This window comes from Oncorhynchus mykiss, chromosome 21, assembly GCF_013265735.2.
Source record: "Oncorhynchus mykiss isolate Arlee chromosome 21, USDA_OmykA_1.1, whole genome shotgun sequence".
Classification (NCBI taxonomy): Eukaryota; Metazoa; Chordata; class Actinopteri; order Salmoniformes; family Salmonidae; genus Oncorhynchus; species Oncorhynchus mykiss.
The window spans coordinates 50,111,890-50,138,169 of record NC_048585.1 but is presented as its reverse complement, the minus strand read 5'-3'; the positions used below and the strand labels follow the sequence as shown (position 1 = coordinate 50,138,169).

The window sequence follows — 26,280 nt, the reverse complement described above, 5'->3', positions numbered from 1 at the left end:
ACGTCCACATTGGCAAATAGGAGCAAATTGCCTATACAAAGATTTGGGCACCGATGGGAGTCAGGAAGGAAACTGGGATGACTGGCTGAAATTGCTTTGATTAGCACATGAGTTGCCAGGTCAGGATTGGTGGTGGTAGTATTTTTATACAGCGCTTTTCATTACAAACTATAGTCCCAAAGTCACTTGGTAGTAGAGGTCAAAACTACAAGTAGTAGTCAATCAAGTGGTTGAAAGAGTGGACAAAACTACAATAAACAGTTCTGGCTTAAACTAGAAGGTAAACTTGACAAGGGTTGGCATGCTGATGATGACTGTCAGATATTTGTGTAGCCACCTGCTTGAGGAATTACACTGGTGTTTGATCCAAGCATAGATGATGATGATAGATCTAGTCCTAGATTAATGTTAATGCCTATTCTTTTCAGATCACAATAGCGATATTCTACTTCCCTCGTCTTTTTTGATTGGATAGACAAATAGGTTGTGGCCATGAAGTCCTATTGAAAATGCTTAGATTTTCCTGTAATCAGTCTTGGGCTGCTCGTGGGCTTGTACAGCAGTCTGCAGTGCAGCCAGTCATATAGGTCAATAGTGCAAAAGAAAAAAGGCTGGAGCGAGAGCGAACGGGGAGAGGAGAGCGTTGGGGCTGTGGTAATTAAGTAGTCCATGCCTGGGACCAATTATCGGCAAACCGATTTTGTAAATGGCTTGTTATTTCAGGTTGGCCACAGCTCGGCCAAATGAAAATGAATGAGCAGATTTGAAGGCCTGACCACACTCCCCCGATGCACTTGAGCGTTGGACAATTCTGTCTGCACTCTTCAGTCAACTCCTTTGAGGCCATAACCTTCCACCTTCGGATGTTTGTCCCCGTGGCCCTTGCTTGATGAGGGGGATATCCTGGATGACACCTTTTTTGCAGTGTGTGCTGATCCTAAGCGCTTAGCGTATGGCCCCCTGCGTATTGAGTCCCTTGCTAACTCGATTAGTCCAAAGAGGAGCAGGTGACCTCTCCTCGGGGGGCCCCACTGGATCCTGTTTGGGGCACCATGACCCCTGTGTTCATTAGCGGATTGAGGTCTCACCCCTGCGGAGCGTCTAATCATTACTCTCCATAGGTTGAGCAACTCGCAACACTACTAAATCGTCTCGATGGAAGCAGACTCGCTGTTCCGCCACTGAAGTTTGTTTTTAGGAGATAAGCTGTGTTCTTTTTCACAACTTGTCTCTGTCGTGGGAGTTCACCATTTGGCATACAACCATTTGGACTCTTTGAGCAAAACATAACTTGTAGCCACGTGAAACACAGCTTTTGTCAACACTTGTTGTAAGTATTGTTTCTTGTAGCAAGTTCAAAAAGACCTATAGGAATGACAACCTGAAAGTTGACTTGGAGGCATCTAAAACAAGTATTCTGTGCTATCCCTTCCAGTTGGGAAGACGCTTGACCTTTCAGCATACATACATTGCAATGTAATATTGTGGTATTATACACTTTTGTATTGTAAATGTGTAGTGATGTAATTGTTTAAATCTTGTTTGGACCCCAGGAAGAGTAGCTACTGCCAATGGCGATCCAAATAAGTACAGCACGGTCTGTCATTCAAGACCTCGCAGCTGGGTCTTTCAATTAAAAAAAATGGACATTGTTCACTGTGGCTTGATGGCCTTTTTCAGACACTAGAATCTAGATGTTCTACATAAACGATGCAGCACACAGTTAGTGCACCTATTATGTTTGTTTAAAGACGACGCTGCTGAGTCATGGATAATGCAGTGTTTCAGCTGAGTCACAGACCAAATGTCGTCGACTTGAAAGGGTCATACTGAAGACTAGCTTTAAAACGACTTGGGTTTTTAAACTGTTAGCTTTATTATTGTTGAATAAAGCTTGAAATTGAATTTTACCAGCATGTACCTGTTCCATCAGTGGAGGCTACTCCCTCTTCTATTGTTCCTTAGGTAGACGGAGGCCCTGTCTGAGCTAGAAGCTCTCCTTTACTGTATTATGTACCATATGGAGTTTGACAGCATGTTTATGACAGTGTTTTATTCAGCTGCTTTGACCGATCGACTTGACAGATTTTTAAAATAGATTTTCTCTTGAAAGAGCCTTAGGGTAAAGTCTTGCATAGTTTAAGTGGATAACTATTAGAATACAGTTGATCTTAAGATGTTAAGTGCACCTGTTAGAACTCAATTGCATGATGATTCTAATCCCAAGTACAATACAGTAAGGGCACGTTAAGTTAATAAACGCTCACCATTCAAAGTGAAGGGGCGCAAATAGGGGAGGGCAGGAGTTTATAGGGAAATCAAAGATTTCATGGGCGGAAGGAGCTGTTGGTGAAGTCGACGCAAGACGTTGTCTTGACGCTTTTATTTTTCCAACCTTTTTCTTTTACGGTTCAGTTCTGTGTCATCCAACTCTGGCTCATTACAACTCCGTCTCTGGGGAAAGGACAAATGCATTGTTCTTTGATTGGCATCTCAGCTTGATCTGCAGAGGGGAAAAAGTGAGTGCCTCGGGCTTGCTCAATGAAAAGGCTCTCCCTTCCAAAACTTTGCTGTAATCGTTGGCAACGTTCCTGTTACAGGTCAATGAGTGTATTGTGCACCTCGCTCTTCCAGTCGCTCCTTTGCATGTACAGTGACCTTTTCAACTTTGACTAGGGAAACGTAGCCAAGATGGTACCGCAAAGCCAACTCCCCCAGCCTTTCCTGTCTGATGTGACGCACACAGAGAGGGTAAGATAGCCAATACATTGGCTTTCTCATTAAATTGATGAGTTCCTTCTAGGGTCACTTGTGTCTAGTATGTTGTAGGAGCACACTGCTTATAATGGTGCTCTACATTGCACAGGTTGTTGTCCAGTTTAGTTGCCACATGAGACATACCATGCAACAAGGATCCTGCATTGAAATACTGATGTCTACTGATTTGGACTTCGAGAGCAAGTACACCATAACGGAAGGCCAAGTACACCATAACGGAAGGCCAAGTACACCATAACGGAAGGCCAAGTACACCATAACGGAAGGCCAAGTACACCATAACGGAAGGCCAAGTACACCATAACGGAAGGCCAAGTACACCATAACGGAAGGCCAAGTACATCAAGCGATAGGACGGCCACCTGCTGCTTTTAGCGGTTCGTCGTCGGGTGTTGGTGCCGTAATACTTTTTTAGTGGGTGATAAATGAGTTGATGAAATGGTTTCAAAACATTGGGGTTGTGGTGATTTCACAAAGCCTACAGAGTGAGTGGTTTGATTCGAAATGTTAGAAACCCCAACTGCTGCAATACAATAGGCAGGCTGTTCATTGGTTGATTGATCCATAAAATGTAAATTACAGCTTCCAATGGCTCTAGGGGATTTCAAGACTGGTGGATGGATTGTTGAGTTGTGCTGTGTTAAATGATTGGGGAGATCCTGCCTGGGCAATGAGGAGGGAGACACCAGGTGTTTGACGCTCGCTAACCCTCCGAGGAACCACCCTCCAGACGGTCTCGCAGGTCCACACACCTGCTTCTTCACTTGCTTCACACCCACACAGGAAAAGGAGCTAGAGGCTAAAAGAAGATAATTGCTCAACACTATCCTACAGTGTGTCTGGGTGGTGTAGCTGATCTTGTCAACCCAGGTTCTACATAAATAAGGCCAGTTGGTTACTGTGAATGGAATCTTTTGGCCGCATGTAATTGAATCTGACCTGACCGCACAATTAATCATAACCCACAATATTTGCTTAGTGTTATTTAGTTCTGGGGCAGCACGTACCCCAGCGGTGAGGTTGACCCCCGTACCCCAGCGGTGAGGTCGACCTCTGTCTAGCCATCCGAGCAGTCAGTCATTCGGAGCTGTTGTAATGTGAGCAACTGGCTTCCTGTCTGTCACTGCAGTTTGGCTCCTTAGCTTTCTGTTTCTAGGCTACTTCCAGCCAAGACTCTTTAGGGGACGAGTGCTGTTTTGACCATTATGACAATGTTTTTATATATACATTTTGTCTGGTTTTCTATGGGATTTGGCACATTTGAATGGTTGGCATACACTGGTGGAGAATGCAGTCATTTTTAAAAACCCTGTTTTGTTTATCCTTGTTGGTTGTCCATGTCATGCTGTGCCCTGCCATTTTACTGCCTTTAGTAGACTGTCTGACCTTGACAGTTTGACTGAGATGACAATGGCAAGCCCCAAATTGTTTATGTATTGAAAGAAGTTCATTATCCATATAATGGTGTACTAGAGGTCGACTGATTATGATTTTTCAATGTCGATACCGATTCAAAATATATATATTTTATTTGTAATAATGACAATTATAATACTGAATGAACACATATTTTAACTTAATATAATACATTAATAATCAATTTAGCCTCAAATAAATAATGAAACATGTTCAATGTGGTTTAAATAATGCAAAAACAAAGTGTTGGAGAAGAAAGTAGAAGTGCAATATGTGCCATGTAAGAAAGCTAACGTTTAAGTTCCTTGCTCAGAACATGAGAACATATGAAAGCTGGTGGTTCCTTTTAACATGAATCTTCAATATTCCCAGGTAAGAAGTTTTAGGTTGCAGCAGTATTTATAGGACTATTTCTCTTTCTACCATTTGTATTTCATATACCTTTGACTATTGGATGTTCTTATAGGCACTTTAGTATTGCCAGTGTAACAGTATAGCTTCCGTCCCTCTCCTCACCCCTACCTGGGCTCGAACCAAGAACACACCGACAACAGCCACCCTCAAAGCATCATTAACCATCGCTCCACAAAATCCGTGACCCTTGCAGAGCAAGGGGAACAACTACTCCAAGTCTCCGAGCGAGTGACGTTTGAAATGCTATTAGCGCGCATCCCGCTAACTAGCTAGCCATTTCACATCGGTTACACCAGCCTAGTCTCGGGAGTTGATAGGCTTGAAGTCATAAACAGCTCAATGCTTGAAGCACAGCAAAGAGCTGCTGGCAAAACGCATGACAGTGCTGTTTGAATGAATGCTTACGAGCCTGCTGCTGCCTACCACCGCTCAGTCAGACTGCTCTATCAAATCATAGACTTAATTATGACATAATAACACACAGAAATATGAGCCTTTGGTCATTTAATATGGTCAAATCTGGAAACTGTAATTTCAAAAACAAAACGTTTATTTCAGTGAAATACAAACCGTTCCGTATTTTATCTAACGGGTGGCATCCCTAAGTCTAAATATTGCTGTTTAAATTGCAAAACCTTCAATGTTATGTCATAATTACGTAAAATTCTGGCAAATTAGTTCGCAACGAGCCAGGCGGCCCAAACTGTTGCATATACCCTGACTTTGGTAACAATGAACGCAAGAGAAGTGGCACAATTTCACCTGGTTAATATTGCCTGCTAACCTGGATTTCTTTTAGCTAAATATGCAGGTTTAAAAATATTTACTTCTGTGTATTGATTTTAAGAAAGGCATTGGTGTTTATGGTTCGGTACATTCGTGCAACGATTGTGCTTTTTTTTTCTCGCAAATGTGCTTTTGTTAAATCATCCCCCGCTTGGCGAAGTTGGCTGTCTTTGTTAGGAAGAAATGGTCTTCACACAGTTCGCAACGAGCCAGGCGGCCCACACTGCTGCATATACCCTGACTCTGTTGCAAGAGAAGTGACACAATTTACCTATTTCAAAGAAATTCATGTTAGCAGGCAATATGAACTAAATATGCAGGTTTAAAAATATATACTTGTGTATTGATTTAAAAAAAAGCATTGATGTTTATGGTTAGGTACACGTTGGAGCAACGAGTCCTTTTTCGCGAATGCACACCGCATCGATTATATGCAACGCAGGACACGCCAAATAAACTAGTAATATCATCAACCATGTGTAGTTAACTAGTGATTATGATTGATTATAGTTTTTTCATAAGATAAGTTTAATGCTCGCTAGCTAGCTAGCAACTTACCTTGGCTTCTTACTGCATTCGCGTAACAGGCAGGCTCCTCGTGGATTGCAATGAGGCAGGTGGTTAGAGCGTTGGACTAGTTAACTGTAAGGTTGCAAGATTGAATCCCCGAGCTGACAAGGTAAAAAATCTGTTCTGCCCCTGAACAAGGCAGTTAACCCACGGTTCCTAGGCCGTCATTGAAAATAAGAATGTGTTCTTAACTGACTTGCCTAGTTAAATAAAGGTGTTTTAAAAAAAGAAAAAAACAATTGACCAAATCGGTGTCCAAAAATACAGATTTCCGACTGTTAACATGAAATCGGCCCTAATTAATCGGCCATTCCGATTAATCGGTCGACCTCTATGGTGTACATTATAAAACGAGGAAGAAAGACGAGATGGGGAGAGAGGGGTAGGAAAGAGGTAAGAACAGCGACAGACAGCATATGGTTCATGAATTAGTGCTACCCTAATATTCTCTCAGTTCATCACAATTGCGGTGTCTCCTAACCTTCGGGCCAACTGGGAACCCCGTTCCGCTAGCGGAACCCCTCGCCAACAGCCAATGAAATTGCAGGGCGCCAAATACAAATCCACAGAAATCTCATAAATCAAATTTCTCAAACATACAAGTATTAGGCACCGTTTTAAAGATAAAATTCTCGTTAATCCAGCCACAGTGTCTGATTTCAAAAATTCTTTACAGCGAAAGCTCCACAAACGATTGTTAGGTCACCACCAACTCACAGAAAAACCCTGCTATTTTTCCAGCCAAAGAGGAGTCACAAAAAGCACAAATGGAGATAAAATGTATCACTAACCTTTGATCTTCATCAGATGACACTCATAGGACTTCATGTTACACAATACATGTGTGTTTTTGTTCGGTAAAGTTCATATTACTTTCAGTAGTTCCAAAACATGCAGTGATATTGCAGAGAGCCACATGAATTCACAGAAATACACATTATACATGTTGATGGAAATTCAAGTGTTATTCATGGAACTTTAGATACACTTCTCCTTAATGCAACCGCTGTGTCAGATTTAAAAAAAACACTTTACGGAAAAAGCATAATCTGAGAACAGCGCTCCAAGCCCAAACCAGCCAGAGAAATATCCGCCATGTTGGGTAGTCAACATTATTCATAAATAGCATTATAAATATTCACTTACCTTTGATGATCATCAGAATGCACTCCCAGGAATCGCAGTTCCACAATAAATGCTTATTTTGTTCGATAATGTCCATTTATGTCCAATAGCTTCTTTTGTTAGGGTGATTGCTGAACAAATCCAAAATCGCGTTCAGGTCCAGTCGGACAAAAAGTTGTATTACAGGTCAAAGAAATTTGTCAAACTAAGTATAGAATCAATCTTTAGGATGTTTTTATCATAAATGTTCAATAATATTCCAACCAGAGAATTCCATTGTTTGGAGAAAAGCAATGGAATGAGATACCGCTCATGTGTGAGAGCGTGACTAAGAACGAGGCTGCTGGAAGACCCCTTAACCTTTCTGATCTCCCCATCCCGGATCCGGGATCGTGAATACAGACTCAAGCTCATTACCATAACGCAACGTTAACTATTCATGAAAATCGCAAATGAAATGAAATAAATATGCTAGCTCTCAAGCTTAGCCTTTTGTTAACAACACTGTCATCTCAGATTTTCAAAATATGCTTCTCAACCATTGCAAAACAAGCATTTGTGTAACAGTATTGATGGCTAACGTAGCATTTAGCATTAGCATTCAGCTGGCAACATTTACACAAAAAAACAGAAAAGCATTCAAAAAAATCATTTACCTTTGAAGAACTTCAGATGTTTTCAATGAGGAGACTCTCAGATAGCAAATGTTCAGTTTTTCCTGAAAGATTATTTGTTTAGGACAAATCGCTCCGTTTTCTGCGTCACGTTTAGCTATGAAAAAACCCCTGTATCCAGGATTGTGTAAATCTATCAGCAAGCTCATTAGCATAACACAACGTTAACTATTTATGAAAATCGCAAATGAAATGAAATAAATATGCCATCTCTCAAGCTTAGCCTTTTGTAAACAACACTGTCATCTCAGATTTTCAAAATATGCTTCTCAACCATAGGAAAACAATCATTTGTGTAAAAGTAGCTAGCTAGAGTTAGCATTTCGCGTTAGCATTTAGCATTAGCATTAGCGTTAGCATCCAGCACGCAACATTAACAAAAACATAAAAGCCTTCAAATAAAATCATTTACCTTTGAAGAACTTCTGATGTTTTCAATGAGGATACTCTCAGTTAGATAGCAGATGCTCAGTTTTTCCAAAAAGATTCCTTGTGTATTAGAAATAGCTCCGTTTTATACATCACATTTGGCTACCAAAAAAAATCCATAAATTCAGTCCTCAAAACGCAAACTTTTTTCCAAATTAACTCCATAATATCGACTGAAAACATGGCAAACGTTGTTTAGAATCAATCATCAAGGTGTTTTTCACATATCTCTTCATTGATACATCGTTCTTGGACACATGCTTTCTCCCCTGAATCAAATGGTAAAGTAGAAGCAGCTGGCAATTGCGCACCGAATTCGACGCAGGACACCAGGCGGACACTTGGAAAATGTAGTCTCTTATGGTCAATCTTCCAATGATATGCCTACAAATACGTCACAATGCTGCTAAGACCTTGGGCGAACGACAGAAAGTGTAGGCTCATTCGTTGCGCAATCACAGCCATATAAGGAGAGAATGGAAAACAGAGCTTCAGAAATTCTGCTAATTCCTGGGTGATGCATCATCTTGGTTTCGCCTGTAGAATGAGTTCTGGGGCACTTACAGACAAAATCTTTGCAGATTCTGAAACTTCAGTGTTTTCTTTCCAAAACTGTCAAGAATATGCATAGTCGAGCATCTTTTCGTGACAAAATATCGCGCTTAAAACGGGAACGTTTTTTATCCAAAAATGAAATAGCGCCCCTAGAGCTCTAACAGGTTAATCAAACAGCTCCCATCTGGCCCCCCTTCACAGGAGCAGCCTGAAACAACTTTCTAAAGACGGTTGACATCTAGTGGAAGCATTAAGAAGTGCAAAATATCCCAAATCCCACTGTGTATTCGATAGGGGTGAGTTCAAAACTACAAACCTCAGATTTCCCACTTCCTGTTTGGATTTTTTTCTCAGGTTTTTGCCTGCCATATGAGTTCTGTTATACTCAGACATCATTCAAACAGTTTTAGAAACTTCAGTGTTTTCTATCCCAATACTAATAATAATATGCATATATTAGCATCGGGAACTGAGTAGGAGGCAGTTCACTCTGGCCACGCTATTCATCCAAAAGTGAAAATGCTGCCCCCTATCCCAAAGAAGTTGAGCGGCTGAGGTGGCGATGACGGGACTGGCTTCCTCTCTCTCACACCAAAACATACCTGCAGACGAGAGAGAGCATGATTATGCCCTGTTTTTTTTTTATTGTAACATGGTTAGTCATCTTAAATCAGGAGGTGAAATGCAAAACTGACCTTGGATCATTAACTCTGGGACAACTACATCGGTCTGTATTTCATTGTAAAGCATCTCTTTAGTAATACTTCCTGTTGACCCGACCAAGTGACATCTCACCTATGATCAGCCAGTTCAGATGTGGGAGGGGTTCACCAAAACAGCTGATAAAATCTAGAGGATTTAGGGAGAAGGGGGAGAGGGATGAAGTGAAGAGAGACTGAGTGTGGACACCAGGTGAGACCACACACACAAAGTGGCTACATAGTACTTTATGCTGAAAAACAGACACTTGAGGACAAACAATAGAAGATAATGTCAATAGAAGATACTGTATGTGACGCAGACACCTATCGGAGTGTACCTGAAACACTTAAATATAGAGGGCTATGTGTCTCACCACTTGGTTATTGCAAGGCTAACCCCCAGGGAAATCATGACTTGGCAGCAACAGATAGACCAGTGAAAATGGCTGTGTTTATGTGGTGTAAATCTGAAAATTAGCAGCTGACATTTTAAGGGTTTTTTAATTAATGCATGTGAGACAGGTTCCATGTACAACAAGATAGGCAGAGATGGAGAAAAATAACACAGTTACTTCTGCTTATGGACACTTGCTAGCAATAAAGCTTCCACGGCCTGTTCCTCGGACAGTGAACATCTGGCAATGTCTACATTTTCGACCCCTTGGTCAGTTCGCTCTCTGAAAGTAAAGAAAACAGCTTTTTTTTTATTTTTATTGATTTGAAAACAATAACTGCGAGATGACCGTTCAATCTAAAGCAGCAGATGTCATTTTCAGGATACGTCAGTACAGCCCAGTGCTGCTTACCAGAGTCCTTCTTCGTAAGTGTCTGCTATGACTTCCTTTGTCGGAAAACAGTTGCTTTCAGAACAATTAGTTTTGATTGACAATAAAAAAGCTTTTGCTCTCGATAAAAAGACACAAATGTACCTCCATAGCATATAACAATTTGCCTGGAATAACCACACCTTCATACAAACGTGCTACTGTATGCAGAATTCTTGACGCACAACCAAAGATGCTGCCGTATCCTGCCAGCACGCCCACAAGCAAGCCAGTCAGCAGCAGAATAATGACTCGTGGAAAAGGGAAATTAGATTTGTTGCAAGTTGGGGAGAATAGCTAATAGCTGAACTATAGACTATAGACTGGGTTGCTACTCAATGTAATAAAGTAATGACTTTTCAAATAAGTTACCTTAAACGTTATGTTGGCTGACAATTTGTTAGCTACGCTGTCCTTACGAACCACATACCGGTACATACTGCTGTAATGATATGCTACCTAACGTTAGCAGTTATACCTCAAACTTACCAGTATATTAGCCTATAGTTATCTAACTATCCAATGTTTATTGACTTGATTATTCTTGTCAGTCTTAGCTGAATGGTATAGTCGTTGTGCTTTCTCAATGGACATTTGGGTGCTTTTGTAAATTCACTCTGGCTATCTATAGCGCTGAACACTAGCGCGAGCCCATAGCAAATTAATGGAATCAAACGTTCGCATAGCCTGTTTTGACTGAAGTGATGCTTAGAATTCCATTAAAAATATATCCCTTTTTATTTTACCACTGCAATCTGTTTATCGGGCGAAACTGGGGAAAAAATACTTGTTTAGAAAGTAAACATCCGCACCTCCTGGTGTCAGCTGTGCTTATGTCTGCGTAATAGAAAAGTAGGGAAAAAAATTAACTTGTGACTATTTCTGGTCTACCGATCGATAAAAAACAAGCTCGCTGTCCAGACTTACATAATTACAAAGAGGAGATTCTCTTGATTTAAAATGGTGCCCATGTAACAGTTTTGCTTCTGTTCTTCCTCACCCCTACCTGGGCTCGAACCAGGGACCCTCTGCACATATAGACAACAGCCACCCTCGACGCATCGTTACCCATCGCTCCCCAAAAGCCATGCAGAGCATGGGGAACAACCATCGCTCCCCAAAAGCCATGCAGAGCATGGGGAACAACTACTTCAAGGTCTCAGAGCGAGTGACGTCACCGACTTGAAAATAATATTAATCAAATGAATTAAGCCAAATTTCTTAATCAATCCCGTTTACTATGTCCCGTATACTACAAAAAAGGTTTTAAATTCTCTGGTAATGACCATTCGGAATACCATCAAATGCTTCTCAAAGATGCCCTCTGGTGCACGGTGGCTAGGAAAAACTCCCTAGAAAGGCCAAAACCTAGGAAGAAACCTAGAGAGGAACCAGTCTATGAGGGGTGGCCAGTCCTCTTCTGGCTGTGCCGGGTGGAGATTATAACAGAACATGGCCAAGATGTTCAAATGTTCATAAATTACCAGCATGGTCAAATAATAATAATCACAGGCAGAACAGTTGAAACTGGAGCAGCAGCACGGCCAGGTGGACTGGGGACAGCAAGGAGTCATCATGTCAGGTAGTCCTGAGACATGGTCCTAGGGCTCAGGTCCTCAGAGAGAGAGAGAGAGAATTAGAGAGCATACTTATGCCGCAGTATGACGCAACTTTTTAAAAGGAGGATCCACTGTATATATTTTTTTTCTTGTGCATTTTGCTATTTGCCTCATGACTCCTGCATGCTTTGCTGACTATGAACTTTCTTGTTTACGCAACCGTGGGACAGACTTTGTTCCCACACTCGGGACTCTGACTCTATTGGTTACAGACTTTTGGCCTCCCATCCTAATCTAACCAGCTCTCGTCGGCTTTGTATTCATGTTACCTGATGAAATTGCTGTACAATATGATCTTGTCGCCATCTAATGCACATTCAAATGTAACAAATCAACACTGCAGAGCTCTCCCTGTCCTCTGATGTCCCTTGATTGTATTACTGCTGATGATATCTGGAAATGTTCATGTTTACCCTGGCCCATCTATCGTTGCTATCTCCAATTCTGACTTGTGCTCGATCTGCTTCACTGATTTCTGCTCTCGTAAAAGCCTGGATTTTCTCCACGTTAAAACTAGAAGCTTATTACCTAAAATGGATCAAATTAAGTGTTGGTTCACAGCTCCAATCCAGATGTGTTGGTCATTACTGAGACGTGGTTAAGGAAGAGCCTTTTGAATACTGATGTTAACCCTTTCAGCTTATAACCTTTTTCGGCAAGACAGATCTTCCAAAGGTGGGAGAGTGGCACTTTACCAAGGAACTTCAGTGCTCGGTTGTCTCCACAAAGTCTTTCCCCAAACAATTTGATTTGCTGGTTTTAACCTCTTTATCCTACCCCCTCCTTTTTCGAACATTCTGTTAAAAATCGCGCAACATTTCAGCGTCCTGCTACTCATGCCAGGAATATAGTATATGCATATGATTAGTATGTGTGGATAGAAAACACTCTGAAGTTTCTAAAACTGGTTAAATCACGGCTGTGACTATAACAGAGCGTGTGTTTCATCGAAAAGCGCAAGAAAAACTGGTCACTGAAATCTGAAAAAAGTATCCATGCACCCCTTTCATGGATTGTTTAAAGGAAACCAAATTTAATATGGAGACGGATGCAATTCCTACAGCTTCCACACGATGTCGCCAAAAACGTCATTTTCATTGACAAAAATCATTTGAGACATTACCAATAGATCCGTCATTCCATCCAGCCTACCTCAATCGATTTTGGAAGATTGAAAAATGGACACTGTTTTCTTGTGTAGCTGCTATTGAATACAGATCGCCCAGTGATCAATTTGATCGCTTATTAACGTTTACAAATACCTAAAGTTGGGTTATAAAAGTAGGTTGAAGTGTTTTGTCAAAGAATATAGGCAACTTATATAATTTTTAAACATGACGTTGCGTGTTGGAAGAGATCTTTTTTCCTGATGCAGACAGGCTATACAAATGGATATTTTGGGCATTCGTGGACGGATTTAATCGGGAAAAAGACCAATTTGTGATGTTTATGGGACATATAGGAGTGCCAACAAAGAATATCATCAAAGGTAATGAATGTTTTATATTTTATTTCTGCGTTTTTGTGTAGCGCCGGCTACGCTAATTATTTTGTTTACGTCGCCTTCAGGCATTTTGGGGTGTTGCATGCTATCAGATAATAGCTTCTCATGCTTTCGCCGAAAAGCATTTTAAAAATCTGACTTGTTGGCTAGATTCACAACGAGTGTAGCTTTAATTCAATACCCTGCATGTGTATTTTAATGAACGTTTGAGTTTTAACGAGTACATTTAGCATTTAGCGTAGCGCATTTGCATTTCCAGGTGCCTACTTGAGACGTCTGCGTCTCAAGTAGGAGCCAGAAGTTTAAGCATTAAACTTTCAAATAGCTCTTTGTTGACTGTTGCTGGCTGCTATCGTCCTCAATCAGCACCGGCCTGTACCCTACCTTCCCTAAGCTCTCTCCTGGCCCCTTACACGAAGTCTGAATTTGTCCTGCTAGGTGACCTAAACTGAAACATTCTTAAACCACCTGACCAAGTCCTAAAGCAATGGGACACCCTAAATATTTTTTTCTCAGATTATTACCAATCCCACAAGGTATGGCTCCAAACACCCAGAAAAGACTACTCTCCTCAACGTTATATCCTGATGGGTAATCCTGATGCGTAATAGTCTGTTTCCTGTAATGACCTTAGTGATCACTGTTTTACAGCCTGTGTTCGTAATGGCTGCTCAGTGAAACTTCCTGTCCTGATTTTGTCATAGACATGTGCTAAAAAACTTTAATGAGCAAGCCTTCTTTCATGAACTGACCTCTGTAAAATGGTATAGAATCAGCATGATGAAGATGCTTGGACCTTCTTTTTTGATATTTTCAGTGGTTTTGTTAACAAACATGCCACCATAAAGAAAATGAGAATTAAAAACAGGTTCAGCCCCTGGTTCGACTGTGATCTTGCAGAGTTACTCCATCTGAATAATTGTTTTTGGCAAAAGGCTCGGCACACGCATACTCACACGCGCATACTGACTGGTTCTCGTTCAGGCAAATGAGAAATAAGTGCACTCAGGCTATCCGTTACTTTTAGGAGCAGTTCTCTTTCTGTGGGTCTAACCCCAAGAAGTTCTGGAAAACCCTTAAAGACCTGGAGAATAAACCCTCACAGCTGCCCATGTCCCTTAATGTTGATGATGTGATTGTCACTTACAATAAGCACATGGCTGAGCTCTTTAATCACAACTTCATTAAGTCAGGATTCCTATTTGACTCAGCCTTGCCTGTCCAACATTTCCTCATCTCCAACCCCTTCTAATGCAATTAGCCCCGATTCCTCTCTTTTCCCCCTGCCCCTCTACAAAGTTTCTCCTTGCAGGCGGTCACTGAGTCCGAGGTGCTAAAGGAGCTCCTTAAACTTTAACCCTAAAAAACATCTGGGCTCTTTAGGCTCTTAAAGTTGCTGACCCTATCATCACCAAGACTATCTCTGACTGTTTTTAACCTGTCTCTCCTCTTTGGGGAGGTTCCCATTGCTTGGAAGGCAGCCATGGATCATCCTTTATTTTGAAGGGGAGATCAACCTGATCCTAACTGTTATAGGCTTATTTTTTATTTTTGCCCAGTTTATCAAACGTGTTGAAAAAATAATCAACTGACTGGTTTTCTTGATGTCTATAATATTCTCTCTGGTATGCAATCTGGTTTCCGCTCAGGTTATGGATGTCACTGCAACCTTAATGGTCCTCAATGATGTCACCATTGCCCTTGATTCTAAGCAATGTTGTGCTGTTATTTTTATTAACTTGGCCAAAGCTTTTGAGACGGTAGACCATTCCATTCTTGTGGGCAGGCTAAGGAGTATTGATGTCTCTGTCTCTTTGGCCTGGTTTGATAACTATCGCTCTCAACGAGTGCAGTGTATGAAGTCAGAACATCTGCTGTCTCAGCCACTGCCTGTCACCAAGGGCGTACCCCAATCCTAGGCCCCATGCTCTTGTCAATTTACTTCAACATTTCTCAGGCAATAGGAATCCATTTATATGCAGAGGATAGTCTTGTACTCAGCTGGTCCCTCCCCGGATGATTAAACTCGACAAAAAATATTTCCTAGTGTCCAACAAGCTTTCTCTGCCCTTAACCTTGTTCTGAACACCTCCAAAACAAAGGTCATGTGGTTTGTTAAGAAGAATGCCCCTCAACCCACAGGTGTGATTTACTACCTCTGAGGGTTTAGAGCTTGAGGTAGTCACCTAATACAAGTACTAGGGAGTATGGCTAGACAGTACACTGTCCTTCTCTCAGCACATATCAAAGCTGCAGGCTAAAGTTAAATCTAGAGTAGGTTTCCTCTATTGTAATCGCTCCAGCTGCCAAACTAACCCTGATTCAGATGACCATCCTACCCATGCTAGATTACAGAGACGTAATTTATAGATTGGCAGGTATGGTTGCTCTCGAGCAGTTAGATGTTCTTTACCATTCGGCCATCAGATTTGCCACAAATTATCCTTATAGGACACATCACTGCACTCTATACTCCTCTGTAAACTGGTCATCTCTGTATACACGTCGCACTGGTTGATGCTTATTTATAAATACCCTTTTAGGCTTCACTCCCCCTTATCTGAGAGATCTACTGCATCCCTCATCCTCCACTTACAGCACCCGTTCTGCCAGTCACATTCTGTTAAAGGTCCCCAAAGTGCACACATCCCTGGGTCGCTCCTCTTTTCAGTTCGCTATAGCTAGCAACTGGAACGAGCTGTAACAAACACTCAATCTGGACAGTTTGATCTCAATCTCTTCATTCAAAGACTCAATCATAGACACTCTCTTACTGACAGTGGCTGCTTTGTGGGATTTATCATTATCTCGACCTTCTTGCCCTTTGCTGTTGTGTGTGCCCAATAATGTTTGTACCATGTTGTCATTTTGTGTTGCTACCATGTTGTTGTGTTGCTACCATGCTGTGTTGTCTTCGGTCTCTCTTTATGCAGTGTTGTCGTGTTGTGTGTGTGTGTTGTCCTATATTATTATTATTATTATTATTTATTATTATTATTATTATTATTATTATTATATTTTTTTATTTTTTTTATAAATGTCCCAGCCCCGTCCCCGCAGGAGGCCTTTTGGTAGGCTGGACATTGTAAATAAGAATTTGTTCTTAACTGACTAGCCTATTTAAATAAAATAGTGTACTTACCCCTCCAAATGAGATGAAATGTGCAATTGGACATTTACTTTGTGCTTTATCAATCTGTACTGGCTATGGTTATGCTGCTCATACTAATCCGTAAAGACTAACAAAAGCTAAAAATGTAAATTAAGTTAGTAAAGCAGCTGAAAGGCGAATTGAAGAGAAACTACTATCAGTAAATACATATTGACTGCACATGCAGACTAGCTGGCAGTCTTGCTGCAATGTCCCCTGAGACCCCCTCAAACAGGTGTCTGAGGGGGTCACCTGACCTGAAGCGCAGGTTGTTTGTCCTGATCAGCCTGATGGGAACTAAGTGTGTCGTGGTGTGCTGCTGGGTGGATCCAAGTCTTTGGGATGTGTATTTGTATCTAATATAAGTCCAGGGTTTCTGGTATCGACGTTGCGTCAGATTATTGGCGGAAATTGTCTTCATGTTTTATAATGAGATCCCATGAGAGAGCGCTGCATTTCATGTAGTGTCTTGGCATTGGCAGTGTTGAGTTATATTCAAGTGCTGTTGGCTGGCAGCAACAGATTCCAATTCCCATTAGTGCCAATGTCTTGCACACACACACACACACAAAGGGCTTTCTGTTTGTAATCTTAAGGTAGCCTTGATGAATATGCATGGTAAAATACCTATTATATTAGAGCCATGCTAGCAAATGAACTGCTACCTTGAGACTTGGTGCTGTTGTCACATTCACATTACCTTTTTTTATTAAAGGAGAGGGGAGAATCACTCCCTTTCTTATTCAAGGCTTTATTGACAGACGCATTAGAAACAGTGGAAGATCGGTGAGAAGCACACGGAGACACACAACTCCCCAGATATTTTCTATATCCTTGAGGGACTCTGTGCACACACTGGCATTTGTTACATAGGACACGTCACACCTTTACAAGTGACGCCTGCGTTGAGTGAAAAGCTGATTTTTCTCCCCTTCGTTTCAGTGTGTAAGGATCCACCCTATAAAGTGGAGGAGTCTGGATACGCAGGCTTCATCTTGCCCATTGAAGTTTACTTCAGAAATAAGGTACATTTTTAACAAGGTTTCGACGCGTATTTGCTTACTAACGATCCCAAGCTGTGAACATGCGGTTTAACCAGATTTATGTGCCATTGGTGACCATGATCATCCCACATTGGTCGTTTTTAAATAATCTATGTTGAGCATTTGAAAAAATGTCACACATTTTAATGTGGTCAGTGCCGATGTTGATCTTTATGAATTCCATATGGGTAACAACTTTGCCTTTGTATGAATGTTTATCATTTTGGGCTTTAGTACGCAACTGACTTCTCTCCTTTCTTTTGTTCCTACGGATGTCCCACTGCACCTCTCAGGAAGAACCTAAGAAAGTGCGCTTCGACTACGACCTGTTCCTACACCTGGACGGCCACCCGCCTGTCAATCACCTGCGCTGCGAGAAGCTCACCTTCAACAACCCCACGGAGGAGTTCCGCAGGAAGCTGCTCAAAGCCGGCGGGGTACGACAAGACTGGAGGGGGGGTGGACACACACATATCTCAATAGCAGGTGTTTGTCCTGTTAGCCTTAAGCATGGGTAGCCATACTGGATATACAGGCTTGCTCCATCCCTGCTTGAACACCTGATTGAGGTAATCATCAGGACCCGGGCTGGAGCAAAGCCATGAACATCCAGTATGGCCATCCATGCTTAACGCTATTGAGCTAAACGCCACCTGGAAAGGTAAACGATTTAAATGTCAATTCAGAAGTTGAATGGAACTTAGACCAATGAGTAGCTCTTTTAAAAAACAACCTTGACCTTGCTGGCAACTAGGTATCATCCATGTCGGTCACACATCAGACCTGCCATTGGCAGGAAACTGGGCTTATCAGGTCAGCCGTTGGCAGGCAAACCACTCTGTCATGTTTTATGACTGGAATGAAATACTTTTTTGTTCATACACACGTTTATTCTATCTTCCCTGTGCCCTCCAGAAAGCCTTGTGTGCCCACATAGGAATGTCCATTTTGGAATATATTTCTTATTTCAGTGGACAATATCTTCAGGAATTTATGGACTTTACATGATCAGGGGTGTGTGTTTATTTTTAGCAGGCCCTCCTGCCATGCTCATTCCAGTAACACACCGATGCTTTATGGCTGTGCACACAACACCGTGCACCTTAACGTAGATTGGATGCCTTTTCAGAGGAAATGAATAAGATTGGCAACAGATGTACACTGAATGTGATGTGGTTTAATTGAGAGACTGGTTTGTCAGTCACATTTCTTCAGCCCACTGGATGTTTTGAGGCCTTCTCCAATACAACTGATTGCTGTGTGTATACTGAAATGCTTTTTGTGTGTCCACAGCAACGGGATCCTAGCAAAAGAAGTTTGGAAGACTCTAAAGTAAGACTTATGTGAACTAGTGTTCTCTTCAAATTGAAACATTTACTTATTAGGAATGTGTTGATATTGTAGCTTCCCCAATGCTATGACTCTCTCACTATGGCAATATAGACTTCTAAGCGTGACCCACAGTCAAATTTGGGACCCGTGTCCAATACGCACAGTTGGATGAGCATCTATTATTTCTGAGACTTTCCGCATGTTGTTGACCCAGTGTTTCCTCTGCCATTGTAAAGGCGGAACCCACCCCCGTGCCTTGCTCTATTGTCCCCCTCTTCTATTGGAGAAAGGGTAATGGAAAGACCGGAAGGTGGGGAAAGTTGTATGAAAGGAAATGCTTACTAAGTTGTTTTGGTGCTGACTCACAGCAGCTCATTTCAACAGCAGGGCACTGGAGCTTCTGAGAAACAGGCCGCGTGTTCTCAGTGGCGTTTTAACCCTTTGTTAACCTCTTGCTGCTAGGCAAGACATGAAGCATTCATTCTTCACTCGGCTGCTATGTTGAAGTGACACCACAAACAAATGCACCCTCAAATTTAGACCCACAGTGAAGCAGCTGTGTTGTCTTTTCTTCGCGTGCTCACTGTCATTCCATGCAAAGCAATGACTGTCTGTGAGGGATTCCAGGAATAACGTGCAGTGTTAAGTGCTCGAATGTTAAGTTTGCTGCTCTTGGCATCGACAAGACCACTACGATAATACGTGAGCCTTGCTTAAGTTTTTGTCCAAACAAAAGCGGTTTTAAGTTTCACACAGAATCCACTATTATAAGCAGGAATTAAGAAACTGTCCAATTGATGCAGTACTTTCAATTAAAAATAGATTCATAAAGCTCTTCACTCCCAGACTGAGCGCACAAAAAGATACAAAACTCAGTTTTGCACATGCTGATCAGGACAATATAATTCTGTGAATGTCTTTTTTTTTATTGTAGTGGTTTATTGTCTTTACTGTTATGTTGCTTCTGTTGTTGGTTTGATTCCCATATTATATATTAAAATGGGTGTCACCTGTGATCTATGAGTCACTTCGGATGAAGGCATCGGTTTTAATGACCCCATTTTTACTTCCAGGTGATGGTAATGCAGGAGGGCTCCACATCTCTGTTCGGCCAGCATCTCAAGCTGCCTACCCTCCCCAGCAGCTCCCTGACATTGACATTGTCTGATGCTAAGAAGAGCAAGGTCTTCCCGGGGTCAAAGGTCAGTGGCGGTCTCCAGGGACAGCCCGGGGCTAGACGGTCTCCCCTTCCTCCCTCTCTTCCCCAGAAATTCCCACTTCTTCGAAGTCTCCCCCAGCTTAATCTCTGCATAGTTGGCTAGGTTCAAAGATGCTGAGAGTATTTGAAGTCTGTGGATTTACAAGAGACGCTCGACTTGGGCTTATGCACGGTATGCTACTGATAGCGGTTATAGCAACGGCCATAATGTATCCATTAGGCAGTATAAAGAAGTCACTAGTTTTAAAGCCTGTTGAAATTTGGTACGTATCAGTGTTTCATTGTGATGCAATTGTTCTCTAGCAGTCTCAGAGAACCATTTTTAGAATCATGGATGGAAACGACATGTATATGGGGTCTAACTGGCATGTTGCTTCCATTAAGAGTTATTTTTAGTCCCGTTTAAATGGTATCATTTACCACGGCCCGTCAGAGCCCACTCCTGCAAGGGCTGGGTTACGAGAGGCCCGGTGCACATGGAAACGGTTTCCAATCCAAACAGACTGTGTGATGGATTACTGATGGAGCAGAGGGGTCACACACACACACACTTCCACTAACGTCCAATGGCAACCCACCTACTGTTGTCTCCTCTCCTTCCGGTTCACTTGTACCCCATATGGCTTTTTTAAGTGTTACTGAATGCTATGGCAGTCTGCCTTTTTACTGTAAGTGCATTTTTATATGCTAAACAAAACTGCTGAAACGCCGTTATTGCACATAACTCCAAAACAGCTCAACGAGTGTGTTTTATTAATCTAAGCAGAACTGTTATGTACAGCATTGTAATATTCTCTGTACATAGTGCTGAGTGGCAGGTCATTATTACAAGGAGACTAGTGAAAGTACATAATGCACACACCCATATACTCAATTTAAAATGTTACCATCTTAAGTAACATGGAATGTATTTGCTGGTGCTTGGCATGAAAAGTTCTTTAGAACAGTGAAATGCCTGAAGATCGTATTAACTTGCAAAGAATCCTGTGATACTCTTAGGACTGTAGCCGTTTGACATTCAGCAAACGTTGACATGTGCATTTACGGGGTACCTTCGATTTTGCTCAGTTCATTCACTTTCATGGCCTCTTATAGGTTTACATGTTCTGGGAGCATCTACTAACGTGCCAGTCTTTTGGTATCGGGGGGGGGGGGGGCGGGGCTGTTATTGATAGAGCATCACTTTATCTCCACCTTTTACTGGTCTTAAACAGTTTTGTGTGAGCGGGTTAGCAGCTAGATGTCCAAAAGGTCAAGGAGTCAGGAGCAGATAGACAAAATCAAAGGGTTTGGGCAGGTCGTAACACACCCCTACCGTCTAGACGTGCTTAATGGCTTTAAGACATCTATGAAATATTGACTGGGGGCCAGAAGGTGTGACCCCGGGACACACAGGTCACGTCGTTTAGTTGGAGAAAAGGAAATGCACTCCGCTTCCACCTCCAGGTTTTTTTTCACCGTCTGCGCACATTTTTAAGGTCGCGCTTACAGCTGTTGAGTCTTCCCTCCCTTCCCCCACATTCTTGACAAAACAAGTTCCCAGGTCTCTTCTCAAGCAAACGGAATCCCTTTTTCAAACTTTTATCTTGTTGTTCTAGAATAGACTCTTCATTGACACAGCAGTACAAGAGCCCCAGGGTGGCACAAGGGCTTTCTCTAAAATGAATGAACACTGATTATTAGGATTCCTTTGATATGCTATGGCCAGACTTAACATTGTCTTTGCTCATTTAGTTGTCAGGGGTGTATAGATTTGAGCATTGTAATCAAGCCCCCCCCCCCCCCCCATGTAGGAGGCAAGTAAATTGTCCCCAGTAGAGTGTTTTTGTTGTTTTGATTTTGACCCCAATAAATCTTACTGTGACGTGGCAAACCTCTAATTTCATTATCCCTACACATTTCCCTGGAATATCTAGTCAACAGTCTAGACTCTAGACTAATTTCAGTATTCATACCCCTTGACTTATTCCACATTTTGTTGTTACATCCTGAATTCAAAATTAATTTAAAAAAAAAATCTCATCTACACACACACAATGACAGGGAAAACCATGTTTTTAGAAATGTTTGCACATTTATTGAAAATGAAATACAGATATCTAATTTACATGTGTATCCACGAGTCAATACATGTTAGAATCCCCTTTGGCAGCGATTTTACAGCTGTTAGTCTTTCTGGGTAAATCTGAAGGCATTCCACACCTGGATTGTACAATACTCCCAGTGTCTGTTGGAAAGCAGATTGAACTAGGTTTCCCTCTAGGATTTGCCTGTTTAGCGCTATTCAGTTTATTTTTATGCTAAAATAAATCCGTAGTCCTTGACGATGACAAGCATACACATAAAATGATGCAGCCACCACCCCAAACACGACCATTTGTATCTAGGACACAGTTAATTTCTTTGACACATTTGTTTCCAGTTTTACTTTAGTGCCTTATTGCAAACAGGATGCATGTTTTGAAATATTGTCATTCTGCACAGGCTTCCTCTTCACATTTGTTTTTGAGAAGTAACTACAATGTTGTTGATACATCCTCAGTTTTCTCTTATCACAGCCACTAAACTCTGTTTTTAAAGTCATTATTGGCCTCATGGTGAAATCCCTGAGTGGTTTCTTTCTTCTCCGGCAACTGAGTTAGGAAGGACGCATGTATCTTAGCAGTGATTGGGTGTATTCATATACCATCCAAAGTGTAATTTAATAACTTCACCATGCTCAAAGGGATATTCAATGTCTGCTTTAAAAATGTTATCCATTACCAATAGGTGCCCTTCTTTTATTAGGCATTGGAAAACTTCTCTGGTCTTTGTGGTTGATTCTGGGTTTGAAATTCACTGATTGACAGAGGGACATTACAATTATCTGTATGTGTGGGGTACAAATATGTGGTAGTCGTTCAAAAATCATGTTAAACACCTATTGCACACAGTAAGTCCACACAACTTATGTGACTTGTTAATAATGCAGAGTTTTACTCCTGAACTGATTTAGGCTTGCTGTAACACAGGGGTTGAATACTTATTGACTCAAGACATTTCAGCTTTTTATTCATTCAGTAAAAATGTATAAACAAGTCCAATTTGACATTGTGGGGTTATTGTGTGTTAGCCATTGATATCTTAATTGAATCCATTTTAAATTCAGGCTGTAACAACACAACAAGATGTGGAAAAAGTCAAGGGGTGTGAATACTTTCTGAAGGCACTGTATGTACAGAAGGCCTTGAGGTCAAGAAGTTAGTTTTTGGCCCCTACCATCTGCTTAGGATCCCGGGAGTTACTATTAGCCAAGCTTTTTGACCCATGTTGTTGCTAATCGCCAGCGTGTCAAACAGACTAATTAGGTGTTTGCCCTGTCGTGTCCACTGACCCTGAAGTGGGATTTCTCCATTCATCAACTTCCCTCTTGCCTGTGCGTAATCCTTGGAGCATTAGTTAGGGCTGAACTAACCTTTTGTTATTTACAAAGCGTATGTAATGTTATATGTAATCCAAATGGTTTAAGATGTTTCACTAACTATCAATAAAATGTTAAACTATCTACTAAACTTAAAGGTAGCGCAAAACCGAACTCAAGCAAGTTGTTGCAAATCAAGAGTCAAAGTTATAGGATCCTATAACTTAATGATAGACCATCTATCTAAATAAATTGAGACCTAATCTTTGGCCTGTGCTTTTTGCCGCAGGACAGCTCCAAAGGAACTGGCGCCCTCCTCACCACCACCACCACTACCACTACTAATAGTAGCAGCTCATCCAAGCTACTCAAACCCTCACAGGACCACAAAGACAAGCCTTCAAAAGAGACCAAAAGTGCCTTCCGAGACAGTGGCAGGGAACCCAGCAAAGCCTCCAAAGATTTCGCCAAGAAACCCAAAGAGAACCAGCCTCTTCTTCGTGACAACCCCCCCATCCCCAAGATGGGCTTCAAGGAGCCCAAGACCATGTCCAAGGAGCACCGGCAGGACGGGGGCTACTTGCATGGGGCCGGGTCTGGGGCGGGGACTAACAAGCGACTGTCTGTCACTGACTGCGAGGACCACGTGGCCAAAAAGAAAAAGAAAAACTTAGCGGAATTGTCGTTAAAACCGACAGGGGGCTCGTCCCTGTCGCACGCCCAGTCCCACCACTCGGATAAGAAACTGCTGAAGGACAAATCCCAGGTGCACCCCGCTAAACTGCGGGTGGACGGCCGCGAGGTGCTGGGGGAGCGCAGAAAGGCGTTTCCGGAGCTGATGGACGCCAACTACTCTGACATGGAGGACAATATGTCCACCAAATCAGTGGTGAGTGAAGGCTTTTTGTACTTGGTGTTTTTGTTGGTTGGTGTGGTCTGTCTTTTTGTACTTGGTGTTTTTGTTGGTTGGTGTGGTCTGTCTTTTTGTACTTGGTGTTTTTGTTGGTTGGTGTGGTCTGTCTTTTTGTACTTGGTGTTTTTGTTGGTTGGTGTGGTCTGTCTTTTTGTACTTGGTGTTTTTGTTGGTTGGTGTGGTCTGTCTTTTTGTACTTGGTGTTTTTGTTGGTTGGTGTGGTCTGTCTTTTTGTACTTGGTGTTTTTGTTGGTTGGTGTGGTCTGTCTTTTTGTACTTGGTGTTTTTGTTGGTTGGTGTGGTCTGTCTTTTTGTACTTGGTGTTTTTGTTGGTTGGTGTGATCTGTCTTGACCACATTGGAAGTAAGTGTTGAATTATAGTTTCATGTCTTCTGGGCTCTACTCTGTAGCTCCTACAATTATTTTAGTTTTAAAAAAGGATTGATTCAGGGATGAGTAATTCCGGTCCTCGTGGCCAGTGTCTGATGGGTTTTCATCTCTTCCTTCGAATCAGTGAATGGTGAAAACCAGATGTAGATCTTGGAAACCATGTGTACCTTTTTGAGCAATCCATGACATTAACGGATCAATGAATTGTTCCATTGCTTTCTGCTACTGTTACGGCTTCACATGCAGGAACAACAGAGAGGAGGCAATCATAAACATGGTGGGTATTAAGCTGCATATGGGCTGCTTTTGTTTGGATGATGGTAACAATAAATGGATGCCTCCTAAACCACCACCCCATCTCCATGAATTTCTCACCCGGTGCTCCATTTTGACAAAGCCCAAAAAGCTCTCCATGCCAAGCGACTATAATGTTGACAATTTGCTACTCTACGCAAAGACTTAGAGTTCTGGGAATGCTTTTTTTTGTACTGCATTCTAGTTTCTTTGGAAACATCATGTTGCTGATGGAGTCAAGATGGGAAACAAATCTGAAATACCCCCCCCCCCCCCCCCTCTCTCTCACATTGGCCATGTCCCAATACCTGTACTTGCATTCTAAACTACAGGCATTTTGGGTATGCACATATTTTTATATAGTATGTGAAATTTTGAAAAGGTTTGCTTTTAAATGCCAGGATGTCATATTCATTTCGGCTTTTCATCTAGTAGAATTCGCTGCACACTTGAGAACGAGAATAGTTTTTCGAGAGCGACGTGATAGACAACTGCTGATAATCAACTCTACCAAAATGAATGAATGGCGGCAATCAATGCAATTGTGCATTAATGACACGTTCTCAGTAGGATGATACTAGTATAACTGATATTTGTTGCTTACTGCATTTGTTTTTACTTAACAGTACGTTCTAAACCGTATGTAGTATGATTTACTACACAGTATGCAGTTCGAGTAGTAGGCAAGCCTAGATTTCGGACACGACTCCTGCCTCTAAATTTTAAACTTGAAATGAATCCGTAGGTCTTTCAGAGGGTTGCCAGCTCCTCACGTGTTCCGTGAAGAAACTCAACACAAAGCAGGGACTGTTTTATTAGCAGAAAAGCAAGCTGGGTTTTACGACACCCAAGGAGAATGGGAAAAGGACGCCATGAATAGCCAAGAGTTCCTCTTTAATCTTTTGCCTTTAGAAAGGAGGGAAAAGGGGCCAAACATTCTGCATTTATGGCAGAAAGCATCTCATTGTCTTTCTCTGTTTGCTTTCAACTGTTCTCTTTCATGCCCATGGCGTGTTCACTGGCCCCACTCCAAGTACATTACACACACACACACACACACACACACACACACACACACACACACACACACGCTAATCTCCCTTAACCATTTCCCTGCCAGAACCAGCAGAGGCATTGCAACCT

General features: G+C 41.9%; 1 protein-coding gene across 2 annotated transcripts in view; it reads left to right on the top strand.

The window, feature by feature from the left end:
- The window catches only part of LOC110500634 (protein AF-9), a 73,916-nt gene that overhangs the window by 31,428 nt on the left and 16,208 nt on the right, over window positions 1-26,280 (top strand). For both annotated transcript variants that reach the window (XM_036958097.1, XM_021578115.2), the window contains exons 3-7: window positions 17,489-17,571; window positions 17,883-18,026; window positions 18,883-18,921; window positions 19,995-20,123; window positions 23,830-24,429. In XM_036958097.1, coding sequence (XP_036813992.1) covers window positions 17,489-17,571; window positions 17,883-18,026; window positions 18,883-18,921; window positions 19,995-20,123; window positions 23,830-24,429 — 995 coding nt within the window. The remainder of the gene's footprint in view (window positions 1-17,488; window positions 17,572-17,882; window positions 18,027-18,882; window positions 18,922-19,994; window positions 20,124-23,829; window positions 24,430-26,280) is intronic.